Source organism: Homalodisca vitripennis, chromosome 4 (assembly GCF_021130785.1).
Source record: "Homalodisca vitripennis isolate AUS2020 chromosome 4, UT_GWSS_2.1, whole genome shotgun sequence".
NCBI classification, from domain to species: domain Eukaryota; kingdom Metazoa; phylum Arthropoda; class Insecta; order Hemiptera; family Cicadellidae; genus Homalodisca; species Homalodisca vitripennis.
In genome coordinates this window covers 99888318-99910665 of record NC_060210.1, presented here as the reverse complement: position 1 = coordinate 99910665, position 22348 = coordinate 99888318, and the positions used below count along the sequence as shown (strand labels likewise).

Here is a 22348-nt window from a genome sequence, read left to right as displayed (position 1 = left end):
TAAAACATAAAAATCAATACTTTAAAACGCGTTATGCAGCCAAACCGTTGAGGATAGGGCAAATTGTTACTGAGCCTTTTTTGTAGATCACATTATTTGCTAAATCCTGTTGAAAATTTGTTTTGAGCAACGAGCAACCGTTTAGCCGCTATCAAGCCCTGAATGTAAATTTGTAGGCGAAAATTTCCAAATCTTTTCACTTAATCGCATTTTGCGGCCAAACTAATGGAGATAGAGTAAAAAGTCCACTTGACCTTTTATGTAGATCACTTCATTTCCTATATCTACACCTGTGTTTTTATTTTGCCCTCCGAGCAATGGTTTCGCCACTATCGACCCCAAAAACAAAAGTTTCGCGTAAAAGTTACAACAAAATTGTACATAATCACGTTTTTTGGCCAAACCAATCGAGATAGGGCAAAAGATTACTGGACCTTTTCTGTAGATCGCACAATTTGCTAATTTGATGGGTCAATCAGATTTGAGCTACGACCAACGGTTCGGCCGCTATCGGGCTTGAAACATTATTTTTATCGAAAAAAATCTCTGGAATTTCAAATGTTCGAGCGTTTTGTCGCTTAACCATGGAAGATAGAGCAAAAAGTCATTAGACCTTTTTTGTAGTTCACTTCATTCCTGACCATGAATTTTCCGTCAGATCCGAGCTAGCTCCAACGGTTCGCCCGCTATCGGGCTTACAAAAAATGCCTGCAGGGGTGAAGAATGCGCGATTTTTTGGGAATTTTTTTGAGGGGTTGAAAATGAAAAATTCTCACTTTTTCGGGATTTTCCTGGTGGTTACACGTGGAAAGCTATCTGTGTACCAAATTTCAAGTCTCTAACTCATCTGGAAGTAGGTTAGAATTAGTATACGTGAGTCAGTCAGTCAGTCAGTTACACATGCGGTTGTATATATATTAGATAACCGTTAGAGATATGACAAAAAGTGACTGGACCTTTCTTGTCGGAAATTTAATTTTGTCTTTCGATTGTGCCCTCAGATCTGATCTACGACCTATGGTTTAGCCAGAAATGAGCTCGGGAGAAAAGTCTGCACGGGTCAGCTATCTTGAATTGTTTAGTATAAACATAATAAAAACCGACCTCAAGGCAGTATTTTAAGTCGAACAGGGGGTTTAATATCACCAGGAGACTATCTAGTCAAGGCGAGAAATTCCCTGGGTGGGTGATTAATGTTAAGGAGGTTAAGACAAGAGGGGGTTTAATTTCGTCAGGATATTGTCTGGTCATATGAACAAATTCCCAGGGGGGGTTAACGTTACCGGGGGATAAGTCTCCAGGGGGTTATCTGGTCATACCAGGATCATCCCAGGGGGGGGGGTTAAGAGATTTGGTGACTGGTAAAATTCGGACATGAGGTCATGGCAGGAAAATTCCCTGGGGGGGTTTAATGTTACCAGGGGGGTTAACACATCAGGGGTTGAATGTACAGGAGGTTATCAGGTCATACCAGGAAATCCCCGGGGGGGGTTAATATTACCGGGGGTTAATGACACACTTGGGCCTTTTTTAGAGGGTATTGTGTCTGTGAACATAATAAATATTCCTCTGTCCCTATCTACTATTGACGCTTAGCTAACGCTCATCCAACTCCCGAAGTCACTGAACCTTTTCTGTAGATCACGTGATTTCCTAAATCCCGTTTAAAATTTGTTTTGAGTTACGACCAACCGTTTAGCCGCTATCAAGCCCGGAATGTAAATTTTTAGGCGAAAATGTCCAATATTTTCACTTAATCGCGTTTTGCGGTCAAACTAAGGGAAATATAGTAAAAAGTCACTGGACCTTTTTTGTAGGTCATCTTATTTCCTAAATAAAACGTTAGTCTTATTTTGACCTCCGACCAATGGTTTCGCCGCTATCGACCCCAAAAACAAAAGTTTCGCGTAAAAGTTACAACAAAATTGTACATAATCACGTTTTTCGGCCAAACCAATCGAGATAGGGCAAAAGATTACTGGACCTTTTCTGTAGATCGCGCAATTTGCTAATTTGATGGGTCAATCAGATTTGAGCTACGACCAACGGTTCGACCGCTATCGGGCTTGAAACATTATTTTTATCGAAAAAATCTCTGGAATTTCAAATGTTCGAGCGTTTTGTCGCTTAAACCATGGAAGATAGAGCAAAAAAGTCATTAGACCTTTTTTGTAGTTCACTTCATTCCTGACCATGAATTTTCCGTCAGATCCGAGCTAGCTCCAACGGTTCGCCCGCTATCGGGCTTACAAAAAATGCCTGCAGGGGCGAAGAATGCGCGATTTTTTGGGAATTTTTTTGAGGGGTTGAAAATGAAAAATTCTCACTTTTCGGGATTTTCCTGGTGGTTACACGTGGAAAGCTATCTGTGTACCAAATTTCAAGTCTCTAACTCATCTGGAAGTAGGTTAGAATTAGTATACGTGAGTCAGTCAGTCAGTCAGTTACACATGCGGTTTGTATATATATTAGATAACCGTTAGAGATATGACAAAAAGTGACTGGACCTTTCTTGTCGGAAATTTAATTTTGTCTTTCGATTGTGCCCTCAGATCTGATCTACGACCTATGGTTTAGCCAGAAATGAGCTCGGGAGAAAAGTCTGCACGGGTCAGCTATCTTGAATTGTTTAGTATAAACATAATAAAAACCGACCTCAAGGCAGTATTTTAAGTCGAACAGGGGGTTTAATATCACCAGGAGACTATCTAGTCCAAGGCGAGAAATTCCCTGGGTGGGTGATTTAATGTTAAGGAGGTTAAGACAAGAGGGGGTTTAATTTCGTCAGGATATTGTCTGGTCATATGAAACAAATTCCCAGGGGGGGTTAACGTTACCGGGGGATAAGTCTCCAGGGGGTTATCTGGTCATACCAGGATCTTCCCAGGGGGGGGGTTAAGAGATTTGGTGACTGGTAAAATTCGGACATGAGGTCATGGCAGGAAATTCCCTGGGGGGGTTTTAATGTTACCAGGGGGGTTAACACATCAGGGGGTTGAATGTACAGGAGGTTTATCAGGTCATACCAGGAAAATCCCCGGGGGGGGTTAATATTACCGGGGGTTAATGACACACTTGGGCCTTTTTTTAGAGGGTATTGTGTCTGTGAACATAATAAATATTCCTCTGTCCCTATCTACTATTGACGCTTAGCTAACGCTCAGCCAACTCCCGAAGTCACTGAACCTTTTCTGTAGATCACGTGATTTCCTAAATCCCGTTTAAAAATTTGTTTTGAGTTACGACCAACCGTTTAGCCGCTATCAAGCCCGGAATGTAAATTTTTAGGCGAAAATGTCCAATATTTTCACTTAATCGCGTTTTGCGGTCAAACTAAGGGAAATATAGTAAAAAGTCACTGGAACCTTTTTTGTAGGTCATCTTATTTCCTAAATAAAACGTTAGTCTTATTTTGACCTCCGACCAATGGTTTCGCCGCTATCGACCCCCAAAAACAAAAGTTTCGCGTAAAAGTTACAACAAAATTGTACATAATCACGTTTTTCGGCCAAACCAATCGAGATAGGGCAAAAGATTACTGGACCTTTTCTGTAGATCGCGCAATTTGCTAATTTGATGGGTCAATCAGATTTGAGCTACGACCAACGGTTCGACCGCTATCGGGCTTGAAACATTATTTTTATCGAAAAAATCTCTGGAATTTTCAAATGTTCGAGCGTTTTGTCGCTTAACCATGAAGATAGAGCAAAAAAAAAGTCATTAGACCTTTTTTGTAGTTCACTTCATTCCTGACCATGAATTTTCCGTCAGATCCGAGCTAGCTCCAACGGTTCGCCCGCTATCGGGCTTAACAAAAAATGCCTGCAGGGGTGAAGAATGCGCGATTTTTTGGGAATTTTTTTGAGGGGTTGAAAATGAAAAATTTCTCACTTTTTCGGGATTTTCCTGGTGGTTTACACGTGGAAAGCTATCTGTGTACCAAATTTCAAGTCTCTAACTCATCTGGAAGTAGGTTAGAATTAGTATACGTGAGTCAGTCAGTCAGTCAGTCAAGTTACACATGCGGTTTGTATATATATGTAGATAACCGTTAGAGATATGACAAAAAGTGACTGGACCTTTCTTTGTCGGAAATTTAATTTTGTCTTTCGATTGTGCCCTCAGATCTGATCTACGACCTATGGTTTAGCCAGAAATGAGCTCGGGAGAAAAGTCTGCACGGGTCAGCTATCTTGAAATTGTTTAGTATAAACATAATAAAAACCGACCTCAAGGCAGTATTTTAAGTCGAACAGGGGGTTTAATATCACCAGGAGACTATCTAGTCAAGGCGAGAAATTCCCCTGGGTGGGTGATTAATGTTAAGGAGGTTAAGACAAGAGGGGGTTTAATTTCGTCCAGGATATTGTCTGGTCATATGAACAAATTCCCAGGGGGGGTTAACGTTTACCGGGGGATAAGTCTCCAGGGGGTTATCTGGTCATACCAGGATCATCCCAGGGGGGGGGGTTTGTTAAGAGATTTGGTGACTGGTAAAATTCGGACATGAGGTCATGGCAGGAAATTCCCCCCTTGGGGGGGTTTAATGTTACCAGGGGGGGTTAACACATCAGGGGGTTGAATGTAACAGGAGGTTTATCAGGTCATACCAGGAAATCCCCGGGGGGGGTTAATATTACCCGGGGGTTAATGACACACTTGGGCCTTTTTTAGAGGTATTGTTGTCTGTGAACATAATAAATATTCCTCTGTCCCTATCTACTATTGACGCTTAGCTAACGCTCATCCAACTCCCGAAGTCACTGAACCTTTTCTGTAGATCACGTGATTTTCCTAAATCCCGTTTAAAATTTGTTTTGAGTTACGACCAACCGTTTAGCCGCTATCAAGCCCGGAATGTAAATTTTTAGGCGAAAATGTCCAATATTTTCACTTAATCGCGTTTTTGCGGTCAAACTAAGGGAAATATAGTAAAAAAGTCACTGGACCTTTTTTGTAGGTCATCTTATTTCCTAAATAAAACGTTAGTCTTATTTTGACCTCCGACCAATGGTTTCGCCGCTATCGACCCCAAAAAAACAAAAGTTTCGCGTAAAAGTTACAACAAAATTGTACATAATCACGTTTTTCGGCCAAACCAATCGAGATAGGGCAAAAGAGATTACTGGACCTTTTCTGTAGATCGCGCAATTTGCTAATTTGATGGGTCAAATCAATTTGAGCTACGACCAACGGTTCGACCGCTATCGGGCTTGAAACATTATTTTTATCGAAAAAATCTCTGGAATTTCAAATGTTTCGAGCGTTTTGTCGCTTAACCATGGAAGATAGAGCAAAAAGTCATTAGACCTTTTTGTAGTTCACTTCATTCCCTGACCATGAATTTTCCGTCAGATCCGAGCTAGCTCCAACGGTTCGCCCGCTATCGGGCCTTACCAAAAAATGCCTGCAGGGGCGAAGAATGCGCGATTTTTTGGGAATTTTTTTGAGGGGTTTGAAAATGAAAAATTCCCTACACTTTTCGGGTTTTTTCCTGGTGGTTACACGTGGAATGGGGGGGGGGGGGGGGGGGGGGGGGGGGGGGGGGGGGGGGGGGGGGGGGGGGGGGGTGGGGGGGGGGGGGGGGGGGGGGGGGGGGGGGGGGGGGGGGGGGTGTGCGTGTGTGTGCGGTGTGTGTGCGTGTGTGTGTGCGTGTGCGGTGTGTGTGCGGTGTGTGTGCGTGTGGTGTGTGCGGGTGTGTGTGCGGTGTGTGTGCGGTGTGTGTGCGGTGTGTGTGCGTGCGTGTGTGCGGTGCGTGCGTGTGCGTGCGTGCGTGCGTGCGTGTGTGTGCGTTGCGTGCGTGCGGTGCGTGCGTGCGTGCGTGTGCGTGGCGTGTGTGCGGTGTGTGTGTGCGTGCGTGTGTGCGTGCGTGCGTGCGGTGCGTGCGTGCGTGCGTGCGTGCGTGCGTGCGTGTGTGCGGTGCGTGCGTCGTGTGCGTGCGTGGTGTGCGTGCGTGCGTGCGGTGTGTGTGCGTGCGTGCGTGTGCGTGTGTGCGTGCGTGCGTGCGTGCGTGCGGTGTGCGTGCGTGTGCGTGCGTGCGTGCGTGCGTGCGTGCGTGCGTGCGTGCGTGCGTGCGTGCGTGCGTGCGTGCGTGCGTGCGTGTGCGTGCGTGCGTGCGTGCGTGCGTGCGTGCGTGCGTGCGTGCGTGCGTGCGTGCGTGCGTGCGTGCGTGCGTGCGTGCGTGCGTGCGTGCGTGCGTGCGTGCGTGCGTGTGCGTGCGTGCGTGCGTGCGTGCGTGTGCGTGCGTGCGTGCGTGCGTGCGTGCGTGCGGTGCGTGCGTGCGTGCGTGCGTGCGTGCGTGCGTGCGTTGCGTGCGTGCGTGTGCGTGCGTGGCGTGCTGCGTGCGTGCGTGCGTGCGTGCGTGCGTGCGTGCGTGCGTTGCGTGCGTGTGCGTGCGTGCGTGCGTGCGTGCGTGCGTGCGTGCGTTGCGTGCGTGCGTGCGTGCGTGCGTGCGTGCGTGCTGCGTGCGTGCGTGCGTGCGTGCGTGCGTGCGTGCGTGCGTGCGTGCGTGAGTGCGTGCGTGCGTGCGTGCGTGCGTGCGTGCGTGCGTGCGTGCCGTGCGTGCGTGCGTGCGTGCGTGCGTGCGTGCGTGCGTGCGTGCGTGCGTGCCGTGCGTGCGTGCGTGCGTGGCGTGCGTGCGTGCGTGCGTGCGTGCGTGCGTGCGTGCGTGCGTGCGTGCGTGCGTGCGTGCGTGCGTGCGTGCGTGCGGGCGTGCGTGCGTGCGTGCGTGCGCCGTGCGTGCGTGAGTGCGTGCGTGCGTGCGTGCGTGCGTGCGTGCGTGCGTGCGTGCGTGCGTGCGTGCGTGCGTGCGTGCGTGCGTGCGTGCGTGCGTGCGTGCGTGCGTGCGTGCGTTGCGTGCGTGCGTGCGTGCGTGCGTGCGTGCGTGCGTGCGTGGCGTGCGTGCGTGCGTGAGTGTGCGTGCGTGCGTGCGTGCAGTGCGTGCGTGCCGTGCGTGCGTGCGTGCGTGCGTGCGTGCGTGCGTGACGTGCGTGCGTGCGTGCGTGCGTGCGTGCGTGCGTGCGTGCGTGCGTGCGTGTGTGTGTGTGTGTGTGTGTGTGTGTGTGTGTGTGTGTGTGTGTGTGTGTGTTTTACTAATTTTTAACGGCATTAATTTTCTACTTATTCATTATTAATAATTTTTTTAAAGATAATGCCGTCAAAACAAAAATGAATAACTCCCACACGCCAAAGTAATTAACTAGACATGTAAGATATGAATTACGTAGCGTAGAATTTAAAATACATACAATAAGACTAAATTTTAGAAAACAGCCTCCGCATAAAAGCTCGTTATGGTATTGAGGAAGCGTCACAGACACATTAGTGTCAAATTCAAGTTTGAGCTTGCCAATAGCACATTTTTTATAGTAGATACCACCAGTTTAAGCATATTGAGACACACTCAATAGTTGCCGTCCAGTATCTTCCATTTTATCGCAGCTGCGGTATGTGACCTTCATCATTCGGTGGTGCAATAATTAGTGATCCTGTCTTGATAGCCAATGTTCTCAACAAAAGTTGTATTAATGCTGTAAGTAACCTTGAACATAATACACTCCTGTTTTACTAACCCATCATAATTGTTCCTATCTGAATAAGTTTCCACCGCATGTTCTAATTTCCTTCGTTTTCTTCAACATTGACATCAGTGATATTTTTAATCAATATACTCGTAGTATAAATAAGAAAAACAAAGAAGTATTTGGCATATATTTAACCTTTGTCGACTTTTCAACAGAGTTAACCCCAATTTTAACCCATGTGTTTAGTTCTTCAATTCAATATCACGGGACATTTTTTCATCCGACTTAAAGATCACAAAAACTATAAATGGCCTATTTTAATATCCCATGTTACAGACATCAACGGTTACGGACCGATATTTATCATTCCAGTGTTTTGAAACTTTTTGAAAGAGATATATGTTCACAACACACTGGATAAATTTTAAAACAGCATAATGTTATCTCTCAGAATAAATCTGTTTCTAAAGCTGGCCAGATCACTATTGCTTTGAAAGTGGTCATCACTCACTGCCTGGGGCTTTATGATGATTTCTCTAAAGCTTTTAAAGACAACTACTATATTCTGATAAATTAAAGATAGGTACGAACATGATATAGGGGACATACGGTGTATTGGTTCAGTTCTTATTTGACAAATGAAGTGCTCTGTTTTCAACTTTCTCAGAAAAATGAACTTTACTTCACATTTTGCAGGTGCTAAGACGAGTGCTACAGGCTTCCATCAAATATTTTTACTCCTGAATATTTTTAATATCAATCAATTATTTGCTATATTTTATATATTTCCAGGTTCCTGACAACACCAATATAGTATACACCCTCTCTGCAGATGATAAAATTTTTTATTTTAAATAAACCGTAACTTAATCACTGTCAACAATCTGTATATCATTTCAATATCACACTATCTTATGGATTGATAATTGAACACAAGCTCTTTCTAATTTTCCAAAAATAACAAGATTTTATTAATTAGGTACTTACTAGACTTCATCGCGATAACTTAGCCCCTCAATCAGGTATTGGGTTAGTGGTCGCTTAAATTTGTTGGCTTTGCGAGTCACGCAGTTAGTCACTACGAGAACTCATCGCGATAACGCAGCCTCTCAATCAGGTACTGGTTTAGCGGTCGCTTAAGTTTGTTGGCTTTGCGAGTCGCGCAGTTGGTCGCTACGAGACCCTATCGCGATTCTTATAAAAATTCTTATAATAGAAACCACACAGTGATAATGTACAATATTGTTTATTTGGACCTCATGTATTCTTCTAGTTACATATAATTTTTTTAAGAATAAACTTTTTTAACACAATCCTTATAACTTGTTAACACGTTCGGCAATCAGAATAATGTGTAATAACACTCACATGAGATAGAACGATCTGAGTCCTGACATACTCAGATGTTAATAAGTCCTGACATACTCAGATGTTAATAAGTCCTGACATACTCAGATGTTAATAAGTCCTGACATACTCGGATGTTAATAAGTCCTGACATACTCCCTCAAGGGTCAATTGAGTTAAGACAAGGGTCACCGTAATATACAGTGCCACCTAGTAACACATTTTGAGCTTCACAGGACATCAAATGCATGTTCGCATGCACTAGGCAGTATATGACAATGTAAGCCTACAACAGCTTGATAACTGTAAATTAAGAAATAATTGGCTTCAGACCAACAATAGCATCTGTGAAAACAATCCTGAAAATGAAAAACCCATAGATCTCTTAATTCAATCTCTCACCACAGATTGACTGACTGATGGTTTATTTATTTTGAGCAACAGTCAGGCACTTTGTAAGTGAAAATTGTGGCCTAGAAACATGTGCAAATTTATTACTGTTGCTCGTTTTGATATTTAACTATTTTTGTTGTATTTTTTTACCTTTTTTTATTATTTATTAACTAACTTATATTTCTTACTTATTCATTGTTTTGTTGATTATTTATTTTTAACACTGTTTGTTATTTAATTATATAAGTAAATATTATTAGAGCTATTAATAGTTTATACTCTTTAAACTCATTTATGTGTACTAATGGTGTAATTCTGTTTGAAGAATAGTTAAATAAATACTCCAAATTATTTATTCTATCTCATTATATGTATTTATTAAAATTTTAATGAGTGATGTGTAATTAAATATTTATGTCATGCCCCACATTTCATCTAACTTTATCTATTGTCAACACTTATTATTTACATTAATATTTGTCAGATACTTATTCATGTCACCATGTTAATTAAACATTCACATATTTTTATCAATATGCGTAAATTCAAAATTGAACTAAATTCTCCTCCTACTTTCATGTAGTGCTGTGATTTTGTGCTGTGCTAATTGGCTATTGGTTGCACCTGATGTACACTACCAGTAATGGTGAAATATTGTGTTATCCTGTTTCTTCATCAATAGACTTTTCATTGATGACCTGAAGATTGTGTATTAAAACACTTTTTAGCACTTCCTAAATTAAATTTCTCCCCATAAGTGTTTTAAAAATGTAGTTCAAACTTTGCATTAAATAGATTTTGGCCACTTATTTTATTATTATTTGAAGCCTCAAGAAATATACTGGTTGAAGAATAATCAGTCTGTGAGATAACCTATTACACTTCATAAACTCCTCCATTTGTAATCATTTCCAAGAATAACAAGATTTTTATAACTTATCAAATTTTAATACACAATTCAAAGACTAATCAACAACTAATATAAATCCAATCTAAGAGTCATAATATTATTATTGGTTTGATATCGAGTTTAAGAAATTTGAATGTAATTACTCGCCAAAACTTTTGTTAATAAAGTTATAAAAGCCATAATAAACTCTGGCCTGTTAGGATTGTATTTTGAACAATTTATTTAATTATCTACTTTTCAACAACAAAATTGAATTATATCAATGATTGGAATATTTATTTCGAACCGGCAAGCAAGCATTGCTTCTTGTCTAAAACATCACAGTCCACTCAATTGTGTATCTGAGGAGAAAATGAAAATACCTCTTTACATAGATTACACTATATGTTGTAGTCTAGCTGTCTCTGATATCGCATTGATGTAAAGTGTTCATTTTATGTTTCTAAAAGATAAATGAGCAGGCATTTTTCAAATACCCTTACAAAATCACTAAAAAGGGGAAAACTTTATGGCCAGGATTAAGCCTAAATGAAATAATTTATTTCAATTGAAATATATATCCTTTTTCTGAGAAATTTATGACTGTGCCAAAACTAGATTGGGTTAAAAATCTATAAATGGGAAAACAGCAGGATTTAAATATCAGATCGAATCGAAAGATAAAAAAATAGTTTGAATAGGTTATCCAAGGTAGTATTAGAAATATTCAAATAGATTGTATGCTTGAGTTGCCAAGAAAACATTTCTTAAATTTATTATATAGTCACTTGTCATTGACGAAACTAGAACCAAAAACATTCAGGCTGCACACAAACTTATATCTAAAGCATCTCAAAACTACATCCATAATTGTTCAATTTAGTAAACAGCAGAAACCTAATTGTGTTAAAATAAAACGTGAAAAATAAAGGACTACTACATTATGAGAGATGCATAGAGTCTACAGTTTATGTAAATTACTATATTCATTTTTTATTCAGGTAAATGTAGCTGAAATTATTAAAAAACTAATACTTTATCATTTAAACCAAATCACCATTACAAACAAATGCAGTAATTAAGGAACCAAAAGAAATTAATAGATAAATAATCCAGACAGAGATAGCAATTATACTTAGACTAACACATGTGTTCATTCATACTCATTCTTGTTTTCACAACCTGAACACTCTTTTACAGAAGGTGTGTTTTTTAAGTACCGTTTTAAAATTCCGCCACTGTAAAGCTGCGATCAGTGTTCCTTGCTTGCACACTCTACTTTTATCTCATTACAAGCCACACACACAATGACGGCAAAAATCTATCATTTTTACATGTGTAACTGCATATTTCAATTTGAGAATTTCACTGACCGTGATGTATGTGTTGTTAATTGTTTTCTTAGCACTAAAGGTGAAAACAATTGAAATTTACTGTCAGGACTCAGAATGTAAGGACAAAATATTATGAGTGATAAAATACTCGCAGCATTCAAACTAGCAAGAGCTTTAAAAGATGGCCAAAAGAATGTTCGTAATGACAGAGTGAACGGCCCTCAATGATCTCCACCAATTTCATGCAGAAATGAAGTACAAAGTGAAAACTAACAGGAATTTTACAATTTCTTTGTTATTGGAAGAGTTTCCTGAAGTTTCAAGAAATGTTCCCTAAGACATTTTTATCGACAAACATGTTTTACTGTACGTCTGTTCACATGTGGCAAAACAAACTCAAGATCTCACCACTGCACTTTGCTGGGAACAATTTGATAAACCCCCAAAACATTCCCATTTAGCGACCAGTGACTACCATTTGTTTTTTCATCAGAAGAAGCATCTTGAAGGTTAGCACGGCAACAACAATAGCATCAAAATGATCATGTTACAGTCATAGTCACATTGAAAAAATATTCACATTTTACCTCAACAAAAACAAACTACAGTAAAATTATATTAATCCGGCATCCTATAGTTCGTTTGGCACGCTTGGTAATCCTAAGCATTAAGCGTAATTCTCAACGTTAAAGCCTTTTAGAAAAAGTAACATTTTCCTGAACAACGCAATATATCAATCATTATATAAAAAAAATGTTTTCCATTCGTGGTAGACACAGCATTTATGCAGGCGTGGAGAAGAAGCTTGGCATCGGCAGTCAGCCTGTGTAACCAATTGCACTTCCATATTTTCATATCAGTTCAATTGAATCTAGTAATGGTAGGTCAATGTCACAGTTAATGTGCTCAGCACAGGTTTGTGATGGAAGGACGACTCTAAACGAATAATATCTCACCATTTCTTTAGGAGATAGGAAAGCAGAGTCTAGAGAGGCTGGCAGAGGCAGTACGGCGTACGGGGCTGTGATGAACTGGGGTGAACGTGCCCTCAACTTCGTTCCGCCCAATTGTTGTGATGTGTAGACTATGCACTATAAATAAGCCACTTAAAAAAATGTTCTTATAGATGCATATATAACGAGGAGGCTATATTTGAGTAATAAAAACGTGTTTTACTATAATTGTTTGTTTATTTATTATGCCAACATTATTTCTCTGATATAAATATGCAATAATCTGGTATATTTAATCATTTGGCATGCTTTAAGTACTGACCATGCCGGATTAATGGCAGTTTAGTGTACTAAACAAATACATAACTCCAGGTATTGCAGTTGCTGTGAAATTAGGCAGTAATATTCTAAGATGACAGTTTTAGAAAGGTTGTGTTTATATACACATGATAAATGCATTGATTTGATAGTAATTATGTAGGAAAGTACAGTAGATAAAAGTGCAGGTTTTCATATAGAAATAAAATTGTTACAAAAAGTGTACTTGATTTTTTTTTTAATGGTACTTACTTAAAAACAGTGAGGGTAAAAAGAAGTTGGAGACATTTTTTTAAATCAACATAATAAATTTTAATATTTATTTAATTGAAATAATTATCTATCTGATGTGACAACCAGAAAGTGCTTGAACAGTTATATAGCCTGATTTTCCCTCAATTTCCCAGGGAACATCTTTGTAAGAAGCTTGTTTTTTGCTGTTTACTTTCAAATCCTCTGCAACTTTTTCAAATATTTTCTTTTTTGGGTTCATGAATGGCAAGTCCGGGTTGCGAGGATATCCCGGCACTGTTATGTTGTCCCCAGCCTTGGCCTCGGGAGGCGGAGTCAGCAGTTCCACAGTTTCTGGCGTGCTTGCACACAGCACCATTGCTTCTGACACGATGCCTCTCATCTTCTGCGGTTTCAAGTTACACAACACAAGCACCATCCTCTGGTCCAGTTCTGCCAAAGGGATGTGTCTCACCAACCCACTCACCTGTAATCACCATCTCTAATTATGTGACGCTAAAGATAACATACAAATATACAGTTATAGTATAAGTGCTATAGTTGCTATCAATTATACTAGTGTGTTTCACTTTATTGTATTTTGTTCAAAACCATTAGAAGACAAAACAAAAAACTAAATAAATGATTACCATTTTATGTACAATGATTATAAAAGTCTTTAATTTAATTTAAAAGCCAAATGGTTTTAAGGTCCCAGCTTGTCATTCTGTTTCTGGTGTCACAATACATATAAAAGGAACATATGGCTAAATCGCCTCCAAAAATAAAAAAATTATTTCAGGAAGCAATCTATAACTTCTGAAAGTGGAGATAAATTTGCTTGCAGCACTATAGTATGAGATAATATCATTGCAAGCCTGGACATTTGTTTGGCTTTATTATTTATTATTAACATAAAGCAATACTTAATAATTAATTTTAATACTAGTGTTATTGCAAGAAACTAATCTTCTATACTCATGTGAAGTTTTAAAACAATATATATCATGCCTAGGTGCATTAATCAATAGTTTATTTGCCACACACCACCCAGGCTTGCAATGATATGTCTATAAGAGATACTGCCAATGTGACAAAAACAAAGACAAACAATTATTACAGATTGCTGTTATATCAATCTTATGGCCCAAAACACTAACAGATGTATTAAAATGTTAGATTGTTAACTTTTATTTGTGACTACTGAGTTGTAATCGGAGGTGACATGAATGCCAGCTATGACATAACCTCGTGCAAAAAAAAACAATTAGGGAATTTTCAAATATGTTAAGACAATATAGTTATTTTTGCATCAATGACAAACCAACCCGGGATAAACATTGTCTAAATTTGTTAAATTTCCCAGATCAAGTCATCTCACTTTATTTTCAGACCATAACAGGCTCATCTTAAATATCCAAAATTATGACCTTTATAATTATACCTATGAAATACCTATGACCTTTCAAAATCATCTGAAAAATTTAATGATTGTACAGAATGGCACAAGAGAGTCTTTTAGTGGAAATCTTTATGAATGAAGTATTTTCATGATGATTCTAACAGCAACATAAATGACAGCAGTACCAGGACACAACATTGGTGTGCTGCGAGTGTAATGTTACACTGTGAATCTCAGACAGCTTCTGAGCCTTCATATCACTTCATACTCTTCATATATGTACACTTTATTGAACTTGAAAATGATAACCATGTACCTTGTCTTAATATGTATATAAATAGATACTGACTTTTATTTACATTAAATTGTATAAATGGCAATAGCCTTATTTAATTTCAATAAACATTGAATCACAAAAAGTACTTGCTAGCATATCTGCTTTGGCAAATCCAGCATAATAAAAGCTCATTGGGGCATTACTACTGTGGAAAAATTATCACCAAAGTTGTTAATAATGTTGGTGAACTTGATAAAATAATAATTATGTTAACTAATACATACAACAGTTCGAGAGATTTCTTCTCCAACATCAATCTGTTCAATGTACAACTGATCAGCATCTGGATGAACCTGAGCATGTAACACCTTGCCAACACGAATGTCCAGTCGGCCCACATCTATTGGAGGCTCCTCTGCTGCTGGCGTCACCTCTAATGACAATACCAACCAATCACAACTTCATCAGATATTGACACAGAATTTGTATGAATACATAAACTAGTTTACACTCGATTCTCAATAATTACTGCTAGAACAAGCCTGGTTATATTTTTTATTATTATAATGAAAAAAATTAAATAAAAATTTCATAAAAAACATACATAAACATACTGTGAGTAAATATTGAGAATTTGAGTTTTCTTTGTTTACATCAAATTTTAATGATGCTAGACCTGGACACAGAGAATGGCAGAGTATGATTAATAGTGGGGTAGTACTGCAAGAAGCCTCCTGCAAAAACAAACTCAAATCAGTCCGGCGTACATTGGATGGCGGTTTGATGGCCAGATGGCCAACACATTGAATTGCTTAACAGTATACAATTTTTGATCAGATTTTGCTAGTCAGTTGTTCTGCTGTGATTGTGATATCTTCCGTAGTTTATTTGGCCCTCAAAATTTATGAGTTTACTGTATTTCTATTAGTTTATTTTAGAACTGCATTTTGTGATTTTTGTTCTGCCTTAAAATGGAAACATTGATACCGAAGTAAAAACCAACCTCACCAAGAAAACATTTAGGCTCAATAACTTAGCAGATGAGTGAGTATGCAAAGTGAGACAAAATATCCAACAACATAATACCGGTGAAAAATTCTTGGAAAGAATAGTATTTATACATGGAGTTTCAGTTGTAGTCCAATCATTAATAAAAACTAGATTTAATACCTCACAGGAATTAAGATGTTTATTCCCTACTCCACAGAGAAAAGAGAAATTTCAATACCAAAGAAACCAATGTTTTTTTACAAATCAGTAAAAAATGTAGGTTTGACAAAGATAAAACAGAAAACAGTCAAACAACTTTCATAGATGTTTTCATTTCAACATTAGAGCAGATTGAAATTAAGACATACGGACTAGTGATACATTTTATCAATGTACACAACGGAAAGTCTGGTATGATACCGACTTAGGAGGTTTAAAAAGTAACACAAACATAGGCCACACAGCAGTTGTAGTAAAAGGAAAGCCAGAATTATAGAGAATGATTAAATCAAAGTAAGAACCATGCAATTTTGTTACCTTAACCAGAAATATGTTATTCCAATCAAATTCAACTGCTGATATTGACAACACACACTACCATCCTCAATGTTTAAGTCAATAAATAACCGAATTTCAAACTTTAAAAATACTACATACACAATCAAAAGGCTCAATCAAAAGTGGAATTGAATATGAAATGAACAATACTCTTAATTTTTATTTGTTACCTATTTGCCATAATTTAATTTCAACCAGTTGTTGATCTTTACTAGTCTATTTTCATGCAGAATTAAAAACTTAAGACAAAAATAAATATAAACCACTTCAACCCTTAAATTTAAAATTGAGGTTAAACAAATAATCATATTAATTTAAGCCCAAAACCAATTTTACTAATTTAAAGTAAAATTTATAATACTCAACAAATTTGAATACTACTTTAATAAAGTTTGCAATGTATTTTTTCATCTAATATACATTAAACTCTTGGCTACAAGTCTGTAATGACTGATCTTGAATAATCACAATTCCTAACACACGTATGCACCAACTTGTTAATATATTAAACTACTGCACTGTAACTGATCATATATAACGCATGTAGTTAACACCTTTACTGCTGGTATATACTGAGTGATCTTGATTACCCATATAATGATACACTAATAATGTGTCTGCTGCAGTCAATGTGTTTTATAATATTATGCCACTCCATCATGCCACTACCACTTGTGTGGCTCCCATAGTCTAAAATATAAATCTTCTACAAAAAAGTGAGTTACAAAATTAAATTCATCTTTCCATAAAAATTCCTTATTTAAAGATTAAGCCTAACAATTTTTCTAAATCTTTACTTGTCACCTTTTTTGATAACCTCACTAATAATGTCTCAAATATAAAAGAAAACAACAAACATATGACAAAATTGTATGGTTATTACTTGATTAACCCTAGAAGAGGTAACCATCACATTTCCAATATTTCTATTCGTTTGTGAGGTAACCAGCATCAAATTGCCAACCATCCTGTATTATTTAACTTTAACTCATGATTTAAAGTTTGCGGCTAACATATATATCAATTAAAAGATGAGACTGAACTTTCATTTTCGTATAATAATGAAACAAACATTACTGTTCTTTATTTGGCTATGAATAGAGAATTAAAAACTGCAATAATTTGTAAAGGTCAACATTTAAAACAGTTTACCAGTTATATTGGCAAAACGCAGTAACATTGTACAAAAACATTCCCATAGAGCTATTGTTTTTGTACAAACTTCAGAATAATATCACTGAAAAGTTCCATTTCTAGAGCAACTATGGTAAATTAAGTGTTTTTATGTAGGAATTAATTTTCATGCAATAGATTTTTGAAATTATGCCATTTGAAAAACTACAAACAAACAAAAGTGTCAGCAGGCGGTAAAGAGACAATCTTCTTTTTTACTTGTACTTACAATATAAAACATTTTTTAGTAATGATATTTATATCAAATGAAAGCCTAAGTTCTGTAATATGCTTAAACTATTGTTGTTGGTCAGCATTCATCGCAACAAAGCTGTTTCTAAAGAAACCAGATTGTTGCTCACCTGAGCAAAAACTGAGTCAGTTTATATTGTACATTGTTTGCTGGGCATGTTGAAGTTGTAATATAAGAGTAATTTCACTTTCTTTTATTTAGATGTGTAATTTGAAGTATGAAATCATACAGTTCAATACATGTTTATTTCATTGTATATAAATTAAAGTTTGTTTTTTCAGTTGTGCATTTAAACAAAACATTATAAAATAATTTGTACATAATAATATTAATCATTTCACCTTTAAAGAACTAATTTCCATGATTTCTGCATATTTTAGAATCTATATCTAGATATTGTAATACAGTTATTTTTTAAATTAAAATAATATCTGTCCAAATACTGCTTCTTTTGTAGTTTTTTAGCTAAAATTATAAATCGTGTTTTCATTGAAATGTTTAGGTTTTACAAAATTATTAACGATTCAAAAAATCATATTAACTTATTGTCCTCTTATTTCTGTTTACTGGTTCTAGTTACAGTATACAAGTGAGCCATTTGAGTTTAGATCAACTTTGGTGAAGATAGTGAGTTAAATTAACATGGTGAAGATGGTGAGTTAAATTAAACATGGTGAAGGTGGTGATATAAATTAACAATGTTTTAAAACTTTGACTGCAGCAGACACCCTAGTGTGCTTACTGCCTCATTAGACTACTTATAATCAATCACTTAGTATACACAAGCAAGTGAAGGTGTCAATGGGCTTTTACTACACACAATTGATATAAAATATACTTAAAATTAGAATAAATTCTAATACACCAATAAACTAATACAAACGTTTTTTTGGCTTTGCCGCCTTGACAGGTTTACTTTCATTGCTAGTATTCTCAGTGCTGACGACTTTTCCTGAATCCTCAGTGGACAACTTAACTGGATGCTCCTCCACATCTAATTTGTCTCCAGGTACTGGAATCTTACAGAAATAAAAACAAAAATGTTCATATGGTAAATTACGTTGAAGAAGGCACTTTGGCACAATACTGTGTTGAAGATTTAGTGATCACTTATCAACATATCCAATTAGAACTGGCTGTACTGGTATTATTTAGGTTTTAGCCTCATAAGAATATAATGTTAAATCTGAAACAGTTTAAAATCTTATTTTTTGTTATAGAATTATAAAAGATAACCCATTTTAATGATTTGATGAATAAAAGTCATCACACTTAATTTTTTTAATATATATTTTATATACTTAAAATCTATACAGTTTACTTTACAAGAAAAAACTCAAAAGCATTTCTATGTGTATTAATAATATCCTTAAAATGAAACATCTCCCATTATTCAAAATAAAAATAAAGTTGAAAAAGTGATTGAGGTTTAACATTGTTTTTATACAGTAAAATTTACGTTTTGCTTTACTTGAACTTCTGTTCCAATTATTATTATATTTTTTTATACTTCACTGTAGGCCTAGTGTTCTTGGTGTTTTATATGTAAAACTTTTTTAATGAGCATGGAATATGTAAAGAACTTACTTACCTATTTACCTTAAATATTTAAAGAATGATTCATTGACACATGATATGTACGAAAATATAATAACCACGGTAATTATTTATCACACACTGTATCCAACACAATATTAGCAGTACCTTAAATAAATATTATATTACACAAGGCAGCTTGATGCTCCATATATTGCATCCTTGAAAGTTGGGAACATTAATTTAATTGGCTGAGCATTAGCAAAACCACTCATGGGGGTGGAATATTGTTACAAGTAACCTCAGTGAAGTCTATTACTTGACACGTGGTGGCTCCTATATACTCCTATCTTGTTACATAATGGCATAGTAAAAATAAAGAATTTTACTACATCAAAGTTTAATTATTAAATCTTAAGAAACAAAAAATGTATTCTACACCCACGAGTTAAACATGTGAAAAACAATTGGTCCTCTGTATAAAATTCATTTAATTGCTATCCACAATTATACTAAACTTTTTAATGCATTTCCACAAGTTATTTAAAACACTTCACCAACACAAATGAAGAGAAAAAATTACTGTTTACCACAAGTTCAACAAAAGACCACTGTGCCCACTCTGCTATCACAGCAAAAATTATATGACACTGTAAGCTGTCCTTTAAAATGATATTTCATGATGAATTATAGAATTACAGATACTAAATACTCTGTAAGTCCAGCACTCATAGGACATACTCTACAGCAGTGTTCTTCAACCTTATCTTAATAAAGGGCAAAAGTTTTATTATGGGTAGGCTTGAGGGCCGCATTGATCAACGTATGTATATGAATATATATATAATATAAACATATATGAAATTTTTGTTTCAGGCTAAAAGAAATAACATGATTTTTTTTTTAAAGCTTATATTGGTTGAAAATGACAGTAAATTATAATATAAACATATATGAAATTTTTGTTTCAGGTTAAAAGAAATAACATGATTTTTTTAAAAGCTTATATTGGTTGAAAATGACAGTAAATATTAATATTGAAACATATACTTATACTTAAACATGTTGTAAAACACAAAACCAAACCAAAAACGTAAAAATGGTGATTTTTCAGTTCAATGGGAAACTTGACATTCTTTCTCTTTCACTAGTTTGTCGACATTGGCTTTTATGTTGGATATAGAAATTCAAAGAGAGTTCTCTAGATGAGTGTCAGAAATACGGTTCCTCAATTTTGACTTCACGTTCTTCATTTGGAAAATAGCTGCTCACAGATATAAGCGCTACCAAAAAGAGATGCTGTGGACAGAGCGTAAGATCTAATTGTTGAAAATTTATCTCCTTACACATACAATAAATAAAACTTCAAAATTTCAACATTTTGAAATTTTTCCTGTAAATCACTATTGCACTGAAACTCGATAAGTTCCATTTGTATGTTGCCGGGATATTCTTCCATATCCACACTAAATGGAGCAAAAAAATGTTTCATCATTTTTTTATTTTTCTTGAAATCTTCAAACCTGTTGCTAAAATTAGAGCTTAGAACAGATAGTGCTTGTCTTGCTTTTGAACTTCGTAATGTGAGAATGTGGGAAAATGTGTGACTTCACCCTTAAGTAGTTGACTTTCCCAAAAACAAAGTTTTCTCTCAAAAGCCTCAACTTGATCAAAGAGGTTATGTATCATAGCATTCTTTCCTTGCAACCGAATATTCAGCTCATTGAAATGCACTGAAATATCAGTGAGATATCCAACTCAGCCATCTCACTGGGATCTTTGAACTGGTGAACTGTCTCTCCATGAACTTACTTTCCATGAAAACACAGATTTCTTCTTTCAGATCAAAAACCCTTTTTAAAACCTTTCTTCGACTAAGCCATCAAAAATCTGTGTAATATACTGCATCACCAGTCTGCATCCATCTGCTTGAGAAAGGTCTGGAATCCCCTATGGTTCATTCAATCCTTGTGATCTAATGAAATTTTTGATATTTGTCACATCTTTCATGACATCCCTGAAACAAGCGCTTTATGTACATAAATGTTCTTGATGAACAATGCAACCGTACTACATGAATTGTTTATTTTCACATGCACCTTTTCGAAACAGAGCCGTAGCACCTTCATGCTGGGGGACCATCAGTAACAAGACCGGACAGGTTGTTCAGCTTTACACCAAATCGGTTCAAAGTTAAAGTCAAAGCCTTGTAAATATTACTGCCTTTCATTGGAAATAGAGCAACCATTTGCTCAGAATATAAAAATTCTGGTTGATTCCTCTAATAAAAATGGTTAACTGAGCTGTACCTGTAACATCAGTGATCTTGTCAAGTGCCACTGAATAAAAAACAAACTTTAATGCAAGGTCATTTAGTGTGTTTTCAATATCCTGAGATAATCCTTCTGGCCACAGGAACCCCAGATAAACTAACATTTGAAAACAAGTGCTTTTGTTTCCAGCCTAGAATTTCAGCTGCCAATTCCATGCACTGTAAATTACAAACTCACCACCTGTAAATAGCTTTGATTTTTTAGTAATTCGTTCAGAAATGATATAGCTAACTTTAACACTCAACCACTTTCGACTTTTTGTCAAGTGAACAAAGATTGTGGATTCTCTAGTTTTTTTCATTAAATCTCATACCTTATCCAATCAAAACTGATCTTGTATTGTGTCCATCTTGGAGGCATGTTTGGTGTTATAATGACGCTTTAAGTTGTACTCTTTCATAAAGGATACAGACTCATTACAAACTAAGCAAACTGGTTTATTTTTCATATTTACAAAGAAGTAGAGATCAGTCCACTTTTCTTGAAACACTCATCAGTAATTTTCCGTTTCTTACTACTCGTGACCATAGGGTTAAAAATCAACAAAATTATGCAATGTTCTGAGGTCTTTGCTCGAAAACTGAAATCATTCGGCAGGCCGCTAAAATTTAAGTGGCGGGCCACGGGTTGAAGATCACTGCTCTATGGGTAGAAAAGATAGGTTACACACATCAGTGCGCAGTGCTTGCAGAACGTTATTCCAAAGGTATAAGTTGTACATTAGGTAATATACAAGGTACAATCCAAATGTACTCGGAAGTATTATTTGTATTCCTTTTCCAGTAGTTGGCAGCACTGCTGTTAAAATTTCCAATCCCTTTGTCTCTTATTTATTTTA

General features: G+C 37.0%; 1 protein-coding gene across 4 annotated transcripts in view; it reads right to left on the bottom strand.

Moving 5' to 3' along the window:
• Nucleotides 1–13044: 13044 nt before the first annotated feature.
• LOC124359836 (aminoacyl tRNA synthase complex-interacting multifunctional protein 1) overlaps nt 13045–22348 on the bottom strand; it is a 35604-nt gene continuing 26300 nt past the window's right edge. For all 4 annotated transcript variants that reach the window (XM_046812915.1, XM_046812912.1, XM_046812914.1 and 1 more), the window contains 3 exons: nt 18525–18660; nt 14952–15100; nt 13045–13475 (listed from right to left, as the gene is read on the bottom strand). In XM_046812915.1, coding sequence (XP_046668871.1) covers nt 13098–13475; nt 14952–15100; nt 18525–18660 — 663 coding nt within the window. In that variant the 3' untranslated portion in view covers nt 13045–13097. The remainder of the gene's footprint in view (nt 13476–14951; nt 15101–18524; nt 18661–22348) is intronic.